Genomic DNA, 19,846 nt, shown 5'->3' with positions numbered 1-19,846 from the left:
TAGTTCTGGCAGAAAAGTTCCGACCAATGACACTCAATGATTAAATAACCGTAAATAAAAATCAGACATCACATTACTTCTTGGTCATACTCGCAGCTGAGCATTCTCAAAATCCAATCGCATCTACTCTCAGCAGATGTTAAGAGATTTTAAACACCTGAGTTTAATCTTCACAAAATTAACCGGTTGACACATAAAACACGTCCGAAAACTACGTTTAATGAGCGAGGATTACACACTCAGCTGAGGTGCTGATACAAAGGGACTACAAAATGGTAGCTACAATGAACTCTCTTTCGTCATTATATTTTTCTTTGTATTACTCTCCGGTTTCCATAAGATCATGTAACATTTCGGTGCAAAAATGCAGATGAGCAGACCGAAACTTGATGCCCAAATAGCGAACATTTCTACAGCAACGGTGTACTTTCCCGGAGAGCTCACATAAGCTGGAATAAAAGTTATCCAAACAGCGCAAAATATCAGCATGCTGAAGGTGATGAACTTGGCATCATTAAAACTGTCCGGGAGCTTTCTGGCAAGGAAAGCAAGTACTAAACACACAATGGACAACAGAGCAATGTAGGCCGACACTAAGTAAAAGGCGATCAATGAGCCCACGTTACATTCCAGAATAATGATGTCTCTGTAATATCTCATGTTTTTCAGGGGGTAGGGAGGTGACACACATAACCAGACAACGCAAGTTATACCTTGCAAGAACGTAAGGACGAATATGCCCAAGCGTTGCTGCGTCGGTCCAAAGCAGTTCATCACTCTACTATTTGGTAGAGTTGTTTTAAAAGCAACCACTACAAGGATTGTTTTGCCTAAGATGCAGGAAATGCAGAGAACGAACACAATCCCGAAAGCTGTGCGACGCAACATGCAAGACCAAACGGATGGTTCTCCAATGAAGGCGAGAGAGCAAATGAAGCAAAGCAAGAGGGCGAAGAGCAGCAGAAAACTGAGCTCGGAGTTGTTCGCTTTGACCATAGGAGTGTGTCGGTTCCGATAGAAAATTGCAGCCGTGGCCAATGTAAAGCACACTCCAACAAGAGCAAGGGTCAGTAATACAAAACCCAGGACTTCTCCAAAAGACAGAAACTCAACCTTCTTGAGAACACATTGCGTTTTTGCCTGATTGGACCAGTACTCCAATAGACACTTGATACAATCCGTGGAATCTGGGAAAATGAGCATTTAATGTCAAACTATGTGGGAGCTCGGAACAGCGGAAATGTGAGAAATTGCTGTACATCTCGGCACTTACCAGTGACGTTGCTGATCTCACCGTCGGCGCACTCTACACAGTTAAAACAACATATCGGCTGCCCTTTCCTGGTGACTTTCCTTGTTCCAGGGCGACAGGGTTCTGAGCAAACAGCTCGTGGGATCTGCAGAAGCGGAAAACGTCTTGACGGTATTAATTGGACATGTAAATAACGCAGCTGAGCATGTTGAACAGCTGACAGAAAGCCTTAGAATTGAGCTTGAGAAGTAAGAACAAGCTAAAAACCAATGAACTTTGAAATAAATTAATTATGGGTAATATTATAAGTAAAGAATGAGGAGCCACACACGGAAGATGGTGAAACGGCCACTTTGAGACTTGGAAATTGAAGATATTTCGTTTCATTTAAGGCAGAGAAAATCCGAATTTCAAAATCGCAGTCTTCCTGAAATAAACCAGTAGACTATCGGTTCTTCTATAGACTCTGTGTCAACTCTTCCGACTAAACACAGATGCAAAACATCCATAGACAATTTCCAGAAGACCATCGACAGAGGAGCAGAATGAGCCATTGGCTCATCAAGTCTGACTCCGTTCTTCAATCATGGCTGATCCTTTCTTACCCTTCTCACCTAACCCCGCCCTCAGCCATAAATTTTGATGCTGCGTTCAATAAAGAACTTATCAATCTCTGCCTGAAAGAGACTGAACGGTCTGGCCTCCGCAGGTGCCTGTGCTAACAAACCCACAATTCACCACTCATTGACTAAAGAAATTCCTTCACATCTCTGTTTTAAATGGTCGCCCCCGTATCCTGAGACTGTGCCCTCTTCTCCTAGACTCCCGAACGATGGGAAGTCTATTTCCATATCTACTTTGTATTTGGCCTTGAAACATTCGAAAGGATTCAATGAGATCCGCCATCCCTACCCTTCTAACTTCCAGTGAGTCCAAATCCAGAGCCATCGATCGTTCCTCGTATGACAAATCATTTCAGTTCAGGAATCATCCTTGTGAATCTCCTCTGAACCCTCACCAATGCCTTATTAAGCCTGACCATCTCGCCCTACTTTTGTATTCTCTACCTCTTGAAATAAATCCCAAGTTTGTTTGCCTTTCTCACCGCCGTCACAAGTTGAAAGTTAGCCTTTAAAATGCTCTTCCGAGCGAGTTCCGATTCACTTTGGATCTCAGATTTTTGGATATTCTCCCCGTTTATAAAATAGTCTGTATCTTTATATCTACTATCAAAATGCATGACAATGAAAAGAAAGCGGAGCTTAGGAGGTTAATGGCCTAACGGCGACTCTTTCGCTGGCATCGTCTAAAATAGCTCTATTGCCATCTTTAATATCTCTATTTTTACCCTTTCAGGGTTCCTTTGAAGACCCTGACCTGGTGTTACACGCTGACTACAACTCCTTGCGGGAATGGGGCACGCTCCCGGGGTTTCATAACTGGCCGTCATTCGGAACTCAAAGGCTCCGCTCGCCTTCGGAGGACCGAGTCTTCGTGGATCTGGAGACGGGCGTATCAGAGGCCGTTGTAAATGCCGAAAGCTAATGTGTTGTGGAAGAAGAGAAATCTAAGGCTGTGTGTCCAGACACCCAAGTTCGTTGGGCAGAGAGCTAGGAACAAGCAACGCAACAGACTTTTAACACCGTAAACCAGCGAGTTGTTTGTTCTGAAACGGAGACATCTCTTTCTCCCCTATTAGAGCAAGAGGGGTATGACAAATGCTGCCTGAATAATGTAGTCTTTCGGGTACTGCAAGTCTACGTCTTTGCTGTAGCCTTTCTCACATTTTAGTGCTTGGTGGCCGTGCTGATGTTTTTTTTTGGCGGTGCAGGGAGGTGGAATTGTTACTTACTGCCGCTTACGCGCGGGAGGGAGCTGGAGGGCGGTTTAGGACTTTGAGGTTCTAACATTCAACTGTCGTTCATTGCTTGGGGGCACTCGTCTGTTTTTGTGGATGGTTGAGAAGTTACTGTCGGTTGGTGTTCTAGATGAGGTACTAAATTGTCTTCTCAGAAGAAACCATAGATTTGCAGTAGATGTTTGAAGGTCTGACAAGATACCTGTGAATAGTGGTGGGCCGCAGGGATTGGTGCTGTGTCCTTTCTAGCTTGTCATCTACATCAACCATCTGAAAGATAATGTGGCAAACTAACCAGCAGGTTACCGATGATTGAAAGACTTGGCCTGTTGTAGACCTCGAGGGTGACTGCCAAAGCTTAAAGTGAGCTATGTAACAGCTGAAAAAAATGCGCTGAATAATGATATATGGAACTTAATATAGACAAGTGTAGGTGTTGCACACTGTGCAGAGATCCAGGAGAGGGCTTGCACTATGAGCGACAGGGCACTGAACGGTTTCTGTCAACAAAGAGATCTGGGAATATTTCATAAATGTTAAAATGTAATGTTAAAATTGTACAAGGCATTGGTAAGGCCAAATTTGGAATATTGTGTACAGTTCTGGTCACCGAATTATAGGAAAGATATCAATAAATTAGAGAGAGTGCAGAGACGATTTACTAGGATTTTACCTGGGTTTCAGCACTTAAGTTACAGAGAGAGGTTGAACAAGTTAGGTCTCTATTCATTGGAGCGTAGAAGGTTGAGGGGGGATTTGATCGATGTATTTAAAATGTTGAGAGGGATAGATAGAGTTGACGTGAATAGGCTGTTTCCATTGAGAGTAGGGGAGATTCAAACGAGAGGACATGATTTGAGAGTTAGGGGGCAAAAGTTTAAGGGAAACACGAGGGGGTATTTCTTTACTCAGAGAGTGATAGCTGTGTGGAATGAGCTTCCTGTAGAAGTAGTAGAGGCCAGTTCAGTTGAGTCATTTAGGGTAAAATTGGATAGGTATATGGACAGGAAAGGAGTGGAGGGTTATGGGCTGAGTGCGGGTAGGTGGGACTAGGTGAGATTAAGAGTTCGGCACGGACTAGGAGGGCCGGAATGGCCTGTTTCCGTGCTGCGATTGTTATATGGTTATATGGCTATAAAACTGCAGATCTATGTCATTGAGTGTGAAGTCACTGGTGGACAGGTTTGCTCAGAAAGCGTTTGGCACATTGGTGCTCATTAATCAAAGTATTGAATACAGGAAGTGAGAAGTTAGGTTGAAGTCGTATATAATTTGCTGGCTTCTGATTTGGAGAATGGTGTGCAGTACTGGTAATCTAACCATAGGGAAATATAAAATCGATTGAAAGAGAACAGGGACAACTTACACGCAATGGAGTCCTCAGGACTTGAGGAACGGAGTTATTGGGAAAATTTTAATAGGTTAGGAATTTATTTCATGGAACGTAGAAGAATGAAGCAGGTTTTGATGGAGAAGTATATACTACGGGTATATTATAAGGGGTATAGACAGGGGAAGTGCAAGCAGGATTTTTGTTCACTGAGTGATGACGCGAGAAACAGAGTCTAGAGGTTAAGGGTGAAAGGTTAAATGGTTAAAGGAAACATGAGTGGGAACTTCATTTGTCAGAAATTCGTGAGAGTGCAGATCGATCTGCCAGTGTCAGTCTTGGATGCAGATTTGACTGTAACATTTAGAAACATAGAGACTTAGAAAAAAAACTAAAGCTCTATACAGGCACTTCGCCCCACTATATAGAGCAGAACATGTACTTACTTCAGAAATTAACAAGGGTTACCCATAGCCGTTTCTTTTTCAAATCTCCAGGTACTTATCCAGGAATATCCTAAAAGACCCGAACGTATCCGCCTCAACCATCATCGCCGGTATCCCATTTCATGCACTCATCACTCCCTGCGTAAAAAACATATCCCTGACATCTCGTCTGCATCCCCTTCCAAGCATCTTAAAATTGTGCCCTCTTGAGAGCCATAGGAAAAAAAAAGCTTCTGACTATCCACACGATCAATGTCTCTTATCATCTTAATCACCTCTCTCAGGTCACCTCTCATCGTCCGTCGCTCCGAGGAAGAAAAACAATGTTCTCTGAACCTATTCTCGTAAGGCAAGCTCCCCAATTCAGCAGTATCTTTGCCAATCTCGTTTGCCACCTTCCTATAGTTTCCACATCCTTCCTGTAGCGAAGTGAGCAGAACCGAACATAGTACTCCAACTGGGGTCTGACCAGGATATTATATGGCTGTAACATTACTTCTCGGCCCTTAAACTCCATTTCAGATTCAACCTGCGCAACAGCTTTGAGTGTCCTATCAACTTGGACGCGAAATCCATCTGATACTCTACACTGCCATAAGTATTACCATTAATACTATATTCTACCATTATATTTGACTTAACAAAATGAACCACCTCACATTTATCTGGCTTGAACTCCATATGCCATTTCTCAGCCCTAATTTGCATCCAATCAATGTCCCGCTGTAACCTATGACAGCCCTCTACACTATGCAAAACACCCCCAACCTTTGTGTCATCAGCAAATTTACTAATCCATTCCTCCACTTCCATCCATGACATTTATTTAAAAAAAAGTGACGTAGAGAAGAGGTCGCAGAACAGATTCCTGATGTGCACCATTGGTCACCGACGTACATGCAGAATATGACAGGTCTACAACCAGACTTTGCCTTCTGTGGGGAAGCCAATTCTAGATCCACAAAAAAAGATCTCGTTGGATCTGATGCCTCCTTAATTTCTCAATAAGCCTTGCATGGGGTACCTTAATAAATGCCTTGCTGAAATCCATTTACATCTACTGCTCCACTTTCATCAATCTGTTTAGTCACTGTTACGTACCCCGTAACGGGTTAAAAGAATCAGCAGAAACGGAACACACGTAGAGTTTATTTCTGCCTCAAACAAAACACAATTTATTAGTATCTACGTAATATAGTAATATAAAACCTGATTAATCAAACAGGTAAGCAGAGTTTATGCATACATAAGTGTGTAAATATAAAATCCCCAAAATTTTTCAAGCTTAGGTGGTAAATGATACAGTCTTACTCAGGTATCGGAATGAAGTCAGTTCAGTTCGTGATATTGAGTTGAGGAGATAAAGAGAGGAAATTTGTTTTCCAAGTAATCCGACGTTGTCGATTCTTCCCGCGTTGTCCTCCGAAATCCCGTTAGAGTCACCAAGGGTGACTCGAAACAAAAGAGTGGCATCTTCATGCGGTAAAGCTATAAACCCAGGCAAGGTTAAGCACACTGATAGCCTTCCACTGGTCACCCCTTTTCCACACTGCGAGCAAAACCCACCCTTTCGTGGGCACTCAAAGTTCACCCAGTGTCTATTTCTCCTGTATTTCTTCCGTGTGTCTGTGTGTCTTTCTGAAAATCTAGCTGAGCTTGTATATATCCCAAACATGCTGAAGACCAGCTGTCCATTATATAGCTCCACATTTCTGTAACCATGGCCACTCATGAGCTGTTTGGTGCTCTCTCTCTTTGAATCAGTGTAGACCCACTCTCTCTCGTTTCAAAGGCACAGTCCACAATGAATAAACCTTAGGATCTCGTCACATCACATTCTGAAAAGAAATCAGGCTTGTAAGGCACGACGTGCCATTGACAAAGCCATGCTGACTTCTAATCATATTATGCCTCTCCAAACATTCATAAATCCTGCCTTTCAGGATCTTGTCCTTCAACTCAACAACCACTGAAGAAAGACGCACTGGTCTATAATTTCCTGGGCTATCTCTAATCGCTCTCTTGAATAAAAGAGCAACACCAGCAAACCTCCAATCCTCCGGAACCAACCCGTCCACATTGGTGATGTAAAGATCATTGCCGGAGGCTCAGCATCCTCATCCCTCTCTTCCCGGAGATTTCTCCAAATTGATGCTTTCGAAAAGCTCCAGCACATTTATTTTCTTCATGACTAGATATGCTCAAGCTTTTCAATCCGCTCTAAGTCATCCTAACAATTGCCAAAGTCCCTCTCCGTAGTGAATACCGACGCAGAGTATTTATTAAGTATCTCGGCTAACTCCTCCAGTACCATACACAATTTTCCACTCTCACATTCGATTGGTCCTATTCATTCACTTCTTATCCTCTTGTTCTTCACATATCAGTAGAATGCCTTGGGGCTTTCTTTACTCCTGCTCGCCAAGGCCTTCTCATGGCCCCTGTTGGCTCTCCTAATTTAATTCATAAGCACGTTCCTACTGGCCTTATAATCTTTAAGATTTCTATCATTACATAGATTTCTTGTCTCATAGGAACATACCTATGCAGAACGCCACGCAATTTTCCCCTGAATATTTGCCACATGTCTGCCTTACATTTCCCTGAGAACATCTGTTCCCAATTTATGCTTCGAGCAGCTATCAAGTTCCTACCTGAGAGCTTCATATTTTCCTTACGCCAATAAAACGTTTCCCTAACTTGTCTGTTCAAATGCTATCGTAAACGAGACAGAATTGTGATCACTGTCTTGAATATGCTCTCCCAGCGAGAGAAGTGACACCTGACCAGATTCATTTCCCAATACCAGATGAAGTACAGCCTCTCCTCCTGTAGGCCTATCTACATATTGTGTCAGGAAACCTTCCTGAACACACCTACCAAATTCCACTTCATCCAAACCCTTTGCCCCAGGGAAATGCCAATCAATATTTGTGAAAATGCAGTCCCCACCATGACAACCCTGTTATTATTACATCTTTCCCGAATCTCTGTCCTCATCTGCTCCTTGACGTCCCTGTTACTATTGGATGGTCTATAAAAGATACCCAGTAGAATTATTGACCTCTACCAGTTTCTACCACCCACCCACAGAGACAGAGTGGACAATACCTCCATGACTTACTCCTTTTCTGCAACTGTTTCACTGTCTCATCAGCAGTGCCATGCCCTCTCGTCTCTTGCCTCCCTCCCTGTCCTTTCTAAGTAACCATTTCTGCATCGGAGGCTTCAACGTCTCTGTAATGGCCACAACATCATAGTTCCAAGTACTTATCCACACTCTAAACTCACCCGCTTTGTTCATGATGCTTCTTGCGTTAAAATAGACAGATCCCGAACCATCGGTCTGAGCGTATACCTTCCCTCTCGTACTCTCTTTAAGCTTTCTCTATTTGTGAGACAACCGCCCCTTCCCACGTCTCTTCAGTTCGGTTCCCACTTCCAGCAATCCTGGTTTAAACTCTGCCAAATAGTCTTAGCAAACCTTTCTGCCAGGATATTGGTCCCCCTCAGATTCAGTGCAATCCGTCATTTTGTACAGGTTACGCCTGTCCCAAAAAGGGTCCCAATGATCTTGAAATCTGAATCCTGCACCTGCTCCAAACCCTCAGCCACGCATTTATCCTCCACCTCACTCTATTCCTCCACTCACCGTCGCGTGGCACAGGCAGTAATACCGAGATTACTAGCTTTGAGGTCCTGCTTCTTAACTTCCTTCCAAACTCCCGATAGTCTGTTTTCAGGACGTTCTCGCTTTTCCTACCAATTTCTACCACGACTTCTGGCTATTCACCTTCCCTCTTGAGGATATCGTGGACGTAATCTGAAACATCCCGGACCTTGGAACCTAGGAGGCAAACTGCCACCCGCATTTCTTTCCTGCGTCCACAGACTCGTCTGTCTCACCCATAACTATACAGTCCGCTATTACTGTTGTCTCCTTCATTACCCTACCCATCTGAGCCACAGAGCCAGCCTCTGTGCCAGGGTTGAGGCCACTGTTAGTTCCCTCAGGTGTGCCGCTCCCCACCATCTCCTCAACAGTACTCAAACAGGAGTACTTATTATTCGGGGGGGGGGTAGAAGTCCTTTTTAAAAGAAGTTTCGATAAGTGCATTCACGCGACACGTTTGTAGGTCTATTGTCGGTATGCAGGTCCATGGGATGGGGGCGTATAACAGTGCCGCATAGACCAGATGGGCCAAAGGGCCTCTTTCTGTGCTGACATTTTCTGTGAGACTATACTCTTCTGACTCTAAAAAACGAACTGGAGTTAAGCAACACTAACTTATGATAAGTAAATGTTGCTGAGGGAAGAGAAATCAAACCTACTTTCTCTCAAAGACACAGTGATATAAATGTAGCACATTCGATTCTTCGATGTACCATTATGTTTATGGTTGGCATCAACTCCCATTTCGTGGAAGTTCAGCTTCTTCCTCAGCTCCATTCGAATATCTATTTGTTTCCATCTTAATCATAACTCATGATTTGGCCGGAGATGCACGAACAACTTGGAAGCAGGTAGCTACGTACCTCAGAATTAAATGATAAAAGCCGTACCTCGTGATTGTTTCCCATTATTACATACTCTCCAGCCGCTCGACCCATCTGAACATCTACCCTTTCGACCTATAACCTTTGAGTAAGATCAATCCTCATTCTTGTAAGCTCGTAGCAAAACAGGCTAAACTGTCGAAACTGCACCTTACATTGCATTAAGCTAGAGCATAATCGACAGTATGTATTTCTACAATATCATCCATATCACGGGCATGCAACTCTTTTTTCATTTCGCCAGCATAAAGGCATGGAAAAAAGAAGTCCTACCACATTTCCGGCCGTGCTCCACCTGATTTTCTCGACATTCAATGTTAGTTCGTGCCCTGCCGGAGCCGAGCCGTCATAATATCCGACATTTACAATGTCGACGCTGCCCTTCAGATTCGTTTGTAAGTTCACTAATTCGTATCTTGGTACCGGGTCACCGTTTTCATCAAAATATACGGTTTCTCCCGCTTTCGTTGTGAAATTCACGGTGCGGAGGTAGTGCAGCAACTAGGGAGGAAGGAAACAATGGAGGTGAATGGATTTGGTCCACATCAAAACTGACATTATTAATGCTTTTTGAGATAGTGATTTAGATGCATATCATATTTTTTACTGAGTTAAGTATTGTATGTAATTAGTTTTGCTACAACAAGTGTATGGGACATTGGAAAAAAGTTGAATTTCCCCATGGGGATGAATAAAGTATCTATCTATCTATCTATCTATCTATCTATCTATCTATCTATCTATCTATCTATCTATCTATCTATCTATCTATCTATCTATCTATCTATCTATCATTCAAGTTTGCCGTAAACGTAAATTATTGAAATTTGCTGCCTTGTAAGTAAACAAGAGCCGCATATTTGAGACTGCCGAAGATCGAATCTGGCAAAAAATATCTGCTGTAAAAAAGTACTGCTAGGGAAACTCAGCGGACCAGGCTTCAGTTGTGGCCGGATTTGTATCGACCGACTATTTAGCTCCAGAAATGGTACCTGACCCGGTAATTCCCTGCAGCAGTGTGACTTTCAGCATTGATTTTGGAGGCGGGTCAGAAGTATAACGTAGATATTTTTGGAGGGTAGAGGGTGTTCGAGAATAATACATTTGCCGTGGATCCCCAGGGATAGTCACTGAATAAGAAGGTGTGGGCTGTCGATCTAAGGTATTTATTGCAATTTGTCCTCTGCAATTACACGCCACTGCTAAACCGAAAGAGTGCAGCCCTTTTCGAACTAGTCTGTCCGAATATGCCTCTTTACCACCAGTTAATACAGAGAAATAAATTCCATACTGATCCAATCTCCAGAAACCAGACAATTTGTACCAGTGCCCTCGCCAACCTTCATACTTCAGCTAATGCCCTCTGCTAATGATCGATGCGTGAATTACAGATATTTGTGCAGTTTGCAACTCTATACATTAGCTACTCCATTCCACACTTACAGCGTAGCGTGCGATGTGCATTGGAAATTGGGCTTCAATGCAAAAAGTAAAGGTATTTTCACCCAGGTGAAGGGAGGAGCTTTACAGATCACTGCTTCGTCGCCAAAACAGGGCCAGATGGGGTACGGGATTCATTGGCAAGGCTTCTCCTATAACCGCCATGAGAGGCACAAGTATCTGGTAAGCTCTTTCTTGCTCATTTGTCATCTCTTGGGAAGGGGAAATGGCTCCAGTAGCTGCGTTTGTTCTGTGCAAGGCGTATGAGAATTTCAAAAGACCTCTGAACTCCAGGATAACCACATCTGTACCATATTCACCGAGCTACAGCTCTGCAGAGAACATATTAAAGAAGTAGAGCTGCATCCCGATGACTTTCGGCTCAAGAAGGAAAAAGAGAAAATGAACGACATCAGCCACAGTGAGGTGCAGGAGGTATCTGACTTGGTGACTGAGAGCAACGGGGAGGGAACTAGGCAGTCGGTACAGAGCGCTCCTGTGGCCGTTACTTTCAATAATGTATACCATTTTTGATACTGTTTAAGGGAACCACGCGACCGAGTCTCTGGTACCTGGTCTGGCGATGTGGCTTACAAGGAATGGTGGCAAAGGAGGACCGCAGCGGTGATATCTGAGTAGTAGATAGAAGAGGCTGTGGACGTGGGATAAAGGCCATGAAGGTATGCTGACTCCCAACAGCCAGGGTCAGCTTCGTCTCGAATAGGGCATCGTATTGAATAGAATCGGGGATCAGCTATGATGAAATGGCGGAGCGGAAACGATCGAATGAATGTCTTATGGACTTCTGGTCAAACTTGATGACCGTTGACTCATACGATAAACTAAGCAAATGATAGATAGCAGCCACTGGGAGGCTGGACCCCAAGGATGAAGGAGGCAGGTCAATGGTTGACTGTCAGGCAAGGAAAAGGGAATAGGAAGCCAGAACAGTACCCGTGTGACTGTTTATCCAAATACCAAGTGTACAGTTTTGGATACTGTTCGGGCGAGCCACTGAGACCGGTTGTCTGGAACTGAAACTGGCACTTTGTCGCAGAAAGGCAGGTGGAAGAAGAGGATTGCACTGGTGATTTATGATTACATAGTTAGTGGAGTAGCTAGGAGAGTCTGTGGACGCGGTAGAAAAGCCTTGATGGCGCTTTGTCACATAGGTGTCAGAATCAGGTACACCTCCGATAGTGTACATGATGATCTAAAGCTGAGGGTGACATCTTGGTATATATTGGTAATAATGACATTAGAATTGGGAGGGGCTTAGGAGAACGATGGTGCCTTTGCTTCCATCTTGGGAAACAGCTCTCCTTCTGTCTTTAATATCTTATATATTTTCTTTTCAGGGTTCTTTTGAAGACCCTGACCTGGGGTTACAAGCTGACTTTGGTTCTTTGCGGGAATGGGACCTGTTCTTGGTGTCTCACGCCTGGCCGCTATTCGACATGCCAAGCACGCGGCCTACTCGACGAGTATGCCTTCAGGGTTCCGGGATTTCGTGGCTCTGGAGAAGGGCGGACTCGAGGTCGGTGTCGCTGCAGGAACTGGTATGCCGTCGAAGACGCAAGTTCGAATACAGCAAGTTGGCTGCTGTCTGTGTGCCCAGAGACCCGAGTTCTTACGGTACAGACTTCAAAGATGAGTCTCAACAGACTTTTAACATCGTAAATTAGGGAGTTGTTTGTTATGTCTACCCTATAGCTGTGATGGGGACATTTTCTTTTTACCTTATTAGGGGAGAGGGAACCTGTGGTATGTCGAATACCAGGGGAACGAGTAGACCTTGGGGTACTGCAAGTCTGTGTCTTTATTGATGCTTTGCTGCACGTTTGAGTGAGTGCTCGGTGGGGAGCACCAATTTTATTTCACTGGTGAGGAAGGGGGTGTCTTTGTTTTGCTGCTGCTCATGCGTTGGTGGGGTGCTGGAGGGGCTTTGGGGTTCTATCATTTAACTGCCATTTATTCTTTGGTGCACCCCTCTGTCCCTCAGCACATTCTGCAGGGGTTGTATTGATAGCATCCTGAGCAGCTGCATTTCTGCCTGGTTTGGAAATTGGGTCATCTCGGGTCGCAAGACTCTGCAGCGGACACTGGGGTCAAAGGAGAATGGTGAGACTACTTCAAGCGACAGTAACTCAAATAATCATCCGTTACAACAGCGGTGTGCAGAAGAGTACCTCTAAACATATGACATATTGAACTTTAACTGGAAGGGCTACAGCAGAAGACCACAAACATATGGCTCAGTGTCCATCTCCCACCCCCCCCCCATCCTCATCACATTCTACAGGGGTTGTATTGGGAGCATCCTGAGCAGCTGCATTTCTGCCTGTTTCGGAAATTGGGTCATCTTGGATCGCAAGACTCTGCAGCGGACACTAGGGTCAGCTGAGAAGATCATTGGGGTCTCTCCTCCCGCCATTACACACATTTACACTACACGCTGCATCCGTAAAGCAAACAGCATTATGAAAGACCCCACGCACCCCTCATACAATCTCTTCTTCCTCTTGTCCTATGGGAAAAGGCACCGAAGCATTCGGGCTGTCACGATCAGACGATGTAACAGTTTCTTCCCCGAAGCCATCAGAGTCCTCAATACCCAAAGGCTGGACTGACACCAACTTACTGCCCTCTACTGTGCCTGCAGTCTTTATTATTTTTTGTAATGCCTGCACTGTTTTGTGCACTTTATGCAGTCCTAGGTAGGTCTACAATCTAGTGTGTTTTTTTCTGTGTTGTTTTTACGTATTTCAGTGTAGTTTTATTACTGTTTCATGTTGCACCATGGTCCTGATAAACGTTGTCTCCTTTTTACTGTGTACTGTACCAGCCGTTATGGTCGAAATGACAATAAAAGTGACTTGACTTGATATTTGTGAAGAAAATGAATTTCAAGATGTATATTGTACACATTTCTGTGACATTAAATGTAGCTTTGAAGCTTCTGAGAAGAAGAAGAAAAAAGAGAAGGCCCGAAAGAGAGAACCAGGTAGAATGCTAGAAAATGGGACCTTTAGAGTAATAATCCCTACCTATTCAATACGCCATTGAGGACAAGAATAGCGAAAGCTTTGGTAGATGAATGCGTGGCTGAGAAACTTATAAACAGAGCTAGCAGGGTTTCAGTTATAAATCATTGGGATATCTTCTGGTGGATTAAGGGAAACTTGCAGGGGGATAGGAACTGGAGTGATGGTGCTAAGGATATGAATGTTGGTTCACAAACGAGGTAGAGTATTAGTGACGCTATCAGCAAAAATATGCTGATGATAGGGACGATTGCAGTCAGTGCGCGGGATTGCAATGTGAAAGGGGGGCAAATTTGAAACCTTTGACTAAAACAGGATTGAACTTGTTATATTTGATTGCACTCTGTATTCGAAACACCGTAGATCATCTGGTAGCCAGTTAGAAATTGGCAACTATAATGTTGTGCATATCACAGAGTCATCGCTGAAATACGTTTATAATTAGCAGCTTAATACCCAAGGATACATAATCTGTTGAAGTGACAGACAGGTAGGCAGAAGAAGTGGATTGTCTCTACTGGTAAGCAATGAAATCAAATCTATAGGAGCAGGTGACATAAAACCGGGAGAGGGTTATGGGTAACACTAGGTAATTTCTAAGGTACAGACATGTTCGGCACAGGTTTGTGAGCCGAAGGGACTATATTGTGTTGTAGGTTTTTTCTATGTTTCTTTCTATGATTCTGTAAGTTTCATAGCAACCAAAATCAGTCAGAGGTTTCACCGGGCAATAATGTCAGATATACTACAGTGTAAAGGGAACTGCACAGGCACAAGATAGAAGCTGGATAAGGTTGACTGGAAGGGGCCCCTGACAGGGATGAAAGCAGAGCAGCACTGGCTCGAGCTTCTGGAAAAAAAAAATCGGAAGACGTAGGGTAGATAAATGCCAAATAAGGCGAAATATTCTAAAAGCCTGCCTCATGATGGAACCGTAGCTGACAAGGGAAGTCAAAGCCAACATAAATGCAGAAAAGGAGGGCATATAAGTTGAGCACAACTTAAAAGAAATTTAGAGAACTGGACTGGAAAATTATAAAAAAAAATTAATAGAAGCAACTACAAAAACATTAGTGGGAAAGTTGAAATGTAAAGGCATGCAGCCAAAAATATCAATAATTGATACCAAAACATTCTTGCAGATATATAAAGAGTGCAAGATGTGGGAGTAAGGGAGGGGTGGGAAACAACTCAGAAAATAGTGACAGGGGCAAGGAGAAGCGGACGAACGGAATAAGTATTTTGCATCAGTTTCACAGAAGAAGACACTAGTGGTATGCCAGAAGTTCAGGAGTGTTAAGGGGCAAAAGTGCATGCTGCTGCGATAACTACGGAGATAGTACTAGGGAAACAAAAACGTCTGAAGATAGATTAGTCACCTGGAGCTGTTGGACAGCACCTCAGGGTTAATAGTAAATCAGAGATTGTGCAGGCTTTCATAATGATCTTTCAAGAATCAGCAGATTCCGCAAGGTTCGGGAGGACTGGAAATTGTAAATGTCACAGCTCTCTTTCAGAAAGAAGGGAGGCCAGAAGCAAGAAAATTATAGGTCAGTTACACTGACCCCAGTGGTAGGAACAATTTTACAGTTGATTCTTTAGGATGTTGTTTCCGGGTATTTGGAGTCACATGACAAACTAAGCCAAAGTAATCATGGTCTCCTTCAGGGAAAATCGTGCATGACAAACCAGTTGAAATTCTTTGAAGAGATAACAAGTATAATAGTTAAAGGAGAATCAATGGATGCCGTGCACTTCGATTTTCAGAAGACCAAACTAAGAGCCCGTGGTTTTCCAGGAATAGACTGATTGGCAAGAGGTAAAGAGTGGGAATAAAGTGAACCTTTCTGGACTGTCTGCCGGTGACTGGTGATGTTCCACAGCGCTCGTGTATAACGTTGTCTATTAATGATTTGGACTATGAAATTGATGGCATTGCAGCCAGGTTTGCTGATCATACGAAGGCAGCTGCAGGGGTATGTAGTATTGAGGAAGATTAGTGGCTGCAGAAGGATTGAGACAGATTAGGAAAATGGACAAATAGGTGGCAGACGCACTACAGTGTCGCTAAGTGTGTGTTCATGCACTTTAGTAGAATAAATAAACTGCAGATTTTTTGCAGGACATCCGAAAGGTTAATTTGAAGTTTGCAAACTGTGGTGAGGTAGTTGAAGTAAACCTTAGCGTTCCTTTCAAGAGGACTAGGATATAACAGCAATGATGTAATGCTGAAGCTGTGTAAGGCACTGGTTAAATGACACCTGGAGTACTGTGATGAATTTAAGAAAGGATGTGCTCTCGTTGGAGAGCTTCCAGAAGAGATCAAAGAGAAGATTCCGGCAATGAAATGCTTACCATATTTAAAGCGGTTGAAGGTTCTAGGCTTCTACTCTTTGGAATTACGTAGTATGAGTGGGAAATATTACTGAATCCCATTGAATGTAATGGAGTGGATGTGAAGAGGTGCTTTATTTGGTGGGCGATTCCAGAACAAGGGGCGACAGCCTCAATATAGAGCGACGACTATTTGGTATAGATTTGAGAAGTAATTTCTTTGCCAATAGGAGGTGAATCTGTGGAGGTCGTTGCTATAGGAGGCCGTGGAGGCAGGTAATCAGGTGAAGATCAGGTCGAGCATGATAGATTCTTGGTTAATCAGGTGTGAAAGCTTATGATAACAAGTAAGAGAATGTGTTGAGAGGAAAATCGATCACCCATGAAGAAATGGCGGGGCAGTCTCGAAGGGCCGAATGGATTAAATTGGCTTCTATGACTTATGTTCTTATGGTCTAAACTATTTTCTTAGAAATACTCTTTGATCGCCATAAATAGAATTCTTTGTTAGCATATAGCCGTCAGTGGTTGATTACCTGCATATGAAAATTGAAAGATATAAGCCACACACTACAATCATATCTGTCGGTGATATCTATTTGGTAGTTTATTTGATAATGACGTACATGCCTACCTGCCAAGGTTCGAAATTTGCAATATGCGCGCATGAGTTATTCACAAAGGGTCCATCTCCTTCGACACAGGTGAACATGTCGTGTAGTGCGTGAGCGATGGAATAGACCGCTTTATACACGTGGTATGAACTCCCGTCCATTATCGCTGGAAGATAGCTATTTTCAATCCCTTCCATCTGTTCCCTTCCAGTGCATTGCCGAGAGTTATCCGGAATTGTCCTGCTGTCGATGCTAAAGGAGCAGGTGAATAAATTTTCCCAAAACTCCATCACCAAAATATTGTCAGGAAAGTTGGAAGGATGGATGTTATGAAGATAATCTCTGAGGTCATCTATCTCTGTCCTTTGCGTGGCTAGACCAATTGTCCCGGTGAGATAAATTGCTCTTTGTTCAGGTGGGAGAAAGTGTCTTGTCACCCAGGATTCACTTCCAATCCATTGTATTCCGGTTATATTTTGCCGCCAAATCTCATTCAATAAAATTCGCATTTCACCAGGGTGAAGAAAGGCCACTACCACTTTAGTAGAGGCCTGTTTAATCACCTGGACAACTCTACTGATTTTATCTGCCGGGTCTGTCCTATAAAATGACTCAGCGTAGGCAATGCAGACTCCAAAATTTTCCACATGCTCCATAAATCCTTGCATTCCGAAATTACCATAATCAGTATTACTTCTAATTGTTCCAATCCAAGTCCAGCCAAAGGTTCTCACCAGTTCAGCAAGGAGTTTGGACTGGTATTGGTCGCCGGGAATAGTTCTAAAAAAAGTGGGGTATTCTCTCTTATCGCTGAGACAGGAGCAGGTGGAGTAGTAACTAACCTGTAGAGAGGGAGATAAATTGATAAATACCTGGCTTGTTCTTTTAATTGAAAGTGATTGATGTGCTTTTTGAGGTTCACGGTGATTTTGTAAAATCCTCGGCATTGTAAATACAACATGAAGAATGTGAAAAATATAAAACCGGAATTGCTAAAGTAGTTTACATTGTACCATAAATTATAGACTTCTTTTTTTCTGGAAAAAAACTCTGATAAGACAAATCACGATAATTACATTCGTTACTGGTCGTTGCATTATAGGAATGATGTGGAAGCTTTGAATGAGGTTCAAAGGAGATTTACTAGATTTTTGCATGGATAATATAGTATATCCTGGAAGGAGAGTTGTGATATCATTGTGCTCTTTTCATCAGGGCGGCTGAATCCGAGGAGAGATCTGACAGAGGATTATGAGAGGCATTGACTGAGTGGACTACCGGTGTCTTTCTTCCATGTTTAAAGTCCCTGAAACACAGGACGTGTATTTAAAGTGATCGCTTTTTGCCTTATATAGATTTGCCAAGCAAAACGTTTACCCAGAGGTTGGACGGGCCAGTATTACGATGGCATGTTTATTGTGTAAGCAAATCGGACCGACCTGTTTAAAAAACCCTTAGTCACACGAATGTATACAGAACGAAGTACAGAGGGCAGTGCATATGCAAATGGGAGCAGTTTAGTTATGAGCTTTATTAATTATTTTGGCGGAACACAACTGGGCCGAAGGCTCTGATCGTGAGATTTTGTTATATATTCCATACGTGAGGTTTAACGAGGGTTATTTTTTTTTTTACAGTTAATTTACTGGGATGGCTCATAACTTGTTCTGGTGGAAATAAGAGGCCCTCTGTTCGTCCAGGTTGACCATGGAAATTGCGTCCCATCGCTCTACGTAGATGCGGAGAATTGACTGTTAATCATTGATCAGCCCCCTCCCTCTACGCAGTTGATGAACCTAAAGAATCAGCGAAGACTGACAGTGTTTGACAGCAGCATTTTTAGAAGAGTTGCTCGCCAGTGTTGAACTCAACGTCGAACTGCCTTACGAAGCTCACCTCCGGAATTTTCCTCGGGAATTCTTCCTGAAGCTTTCCGCATGGAGTGGGTATATCCGCAAGACAAGGGAACTCTGAGGTCAAGATTTGTCCTTTTATTTAGATGAGCTGTAGGCCACTGCTAACGAGTTGTATCTACTGGAGGCGACCGATTTAAAGCTCCAGAAAATTAACCTTTGCCCTCTCTCCTGAAAGTAGAAATGGTTCCGTCGGGCCTAGTAGATAATTAATACGTGAAGGAAAGGAGACACACATGGCAATTAGGGTCTGTTTAAGACACACTCTACTGGGAGCACTTAATACTTAATGTGAGCTTACCTGTACTACTTCCCTGGTCTATAACACCTTAAGGAGCCTCTGCTGGATATCAGGTCTATAGAATATAAAATAGGATGGATATCAACCGCTCTAAAATCTCAATACATCCTGTAACGATTTTATGGGGTTTCTATCCTAAATTAAGGTGTGTGAGGATCATATGTTCGTGTCCCTGCGAATAAGGATACGGTATCGCCAGAGTGAAAATGAAGTAAAATATTTGACACGTTACCATTGGAATCCCGAAGGATCCCATTGTCCTTGCGATTACGATGGAATTTGTAGATATATCGCAACCAACAATGGCAGCGATGTTGGAGGAACCTTTACATTGAGGGAATTCTATTGATTCTTCTTCTCCATTGATCAATGCGAGTGCTGCCTTCGAGGAGATCGCGGAGGACGAGCAGTCATCGTGTATCTGATACCCGAGTGTGATCCCCGGGAGGAGATTCTCATTCTGGTTTATTTCTTCAATGGCAAAAATCATTGTCTGCACCAGTCGGAAGATTTCAAAATCAAAACTGTGGGATAAATGTGAGATGAAATGATAAAAGCGCTTAGATTCCGAATTTAATCAGATGTCATGTCAATGACTTAAAATATATATATATTTTTCTTGTCGATAAAAGGATGTTTGCGGTACTGACCTCGGCTCGGGAGGCACGCTGTTTCTTCGTTATTTCACCAACTCAAGATACCAACCCTGCCCCATTTCACACAAAAAAAGGAGTCGATACGTGCCACACGAGAGTGC

The 19,846-nt window shown here is 43.3% G+C and overlaps 1 protein-coding gene across 1 annotated transcript in view; it reads right to left on the bottom strand.

Moving 5' to 3' along the window:
- Positions 1-279: 279 nt before the first annotated feature.
- The window catches only part of LOC140724660 (extracellular calcium-sensing receptor-like), a 30,078-nt gene continuing 10,511 nt past the window's right edge, over positions 280-19,846 (bottom strand). The window contains exons 3-7 of the mRNA XM_073039085.1: positions 19,322-19,613; positions 16,896-17,717; positions 9,717-9,944; positions 1,281-1,397; positions 280-1,167 (exon numbers count right to left, since the gene is read on the bottom strand). Of these exons, the coding sequence (XP_072895186.1) occupies positions 280-1,167; positions 1,281-1,397; positions 9,717-9,944; positions 16,896-17,717; positions 19,322-19,613 (2,347 nt within the window). The remainder of the gene's footprint in view (positions 1,168-1,280; positions 1,398-9,716; positions 9,945-16,895; positions 17,718-19,321; positions 19,614-19,846) is intronic.

Source organism: Hemitrygon akajei, chromosome 3 (assembly GCF_048418815.1).
Source record: "Hemitrygon akajei chromosome 3, sHemAka1.3, whole genome shotgun sequence".
In the NCBI taxonomy this organism is placed as follows: Eukaryota; Metazoa; Chordata; class Chondrichthyes; order Myliobatiformes; family Dasyatidae; genus Hemitrygon; species Hemitrygon akajei.
Note: the sequence above shows the minus strand (reverse complement) of the source record. Positions and strands in the feature narration are given on the sequence as shown.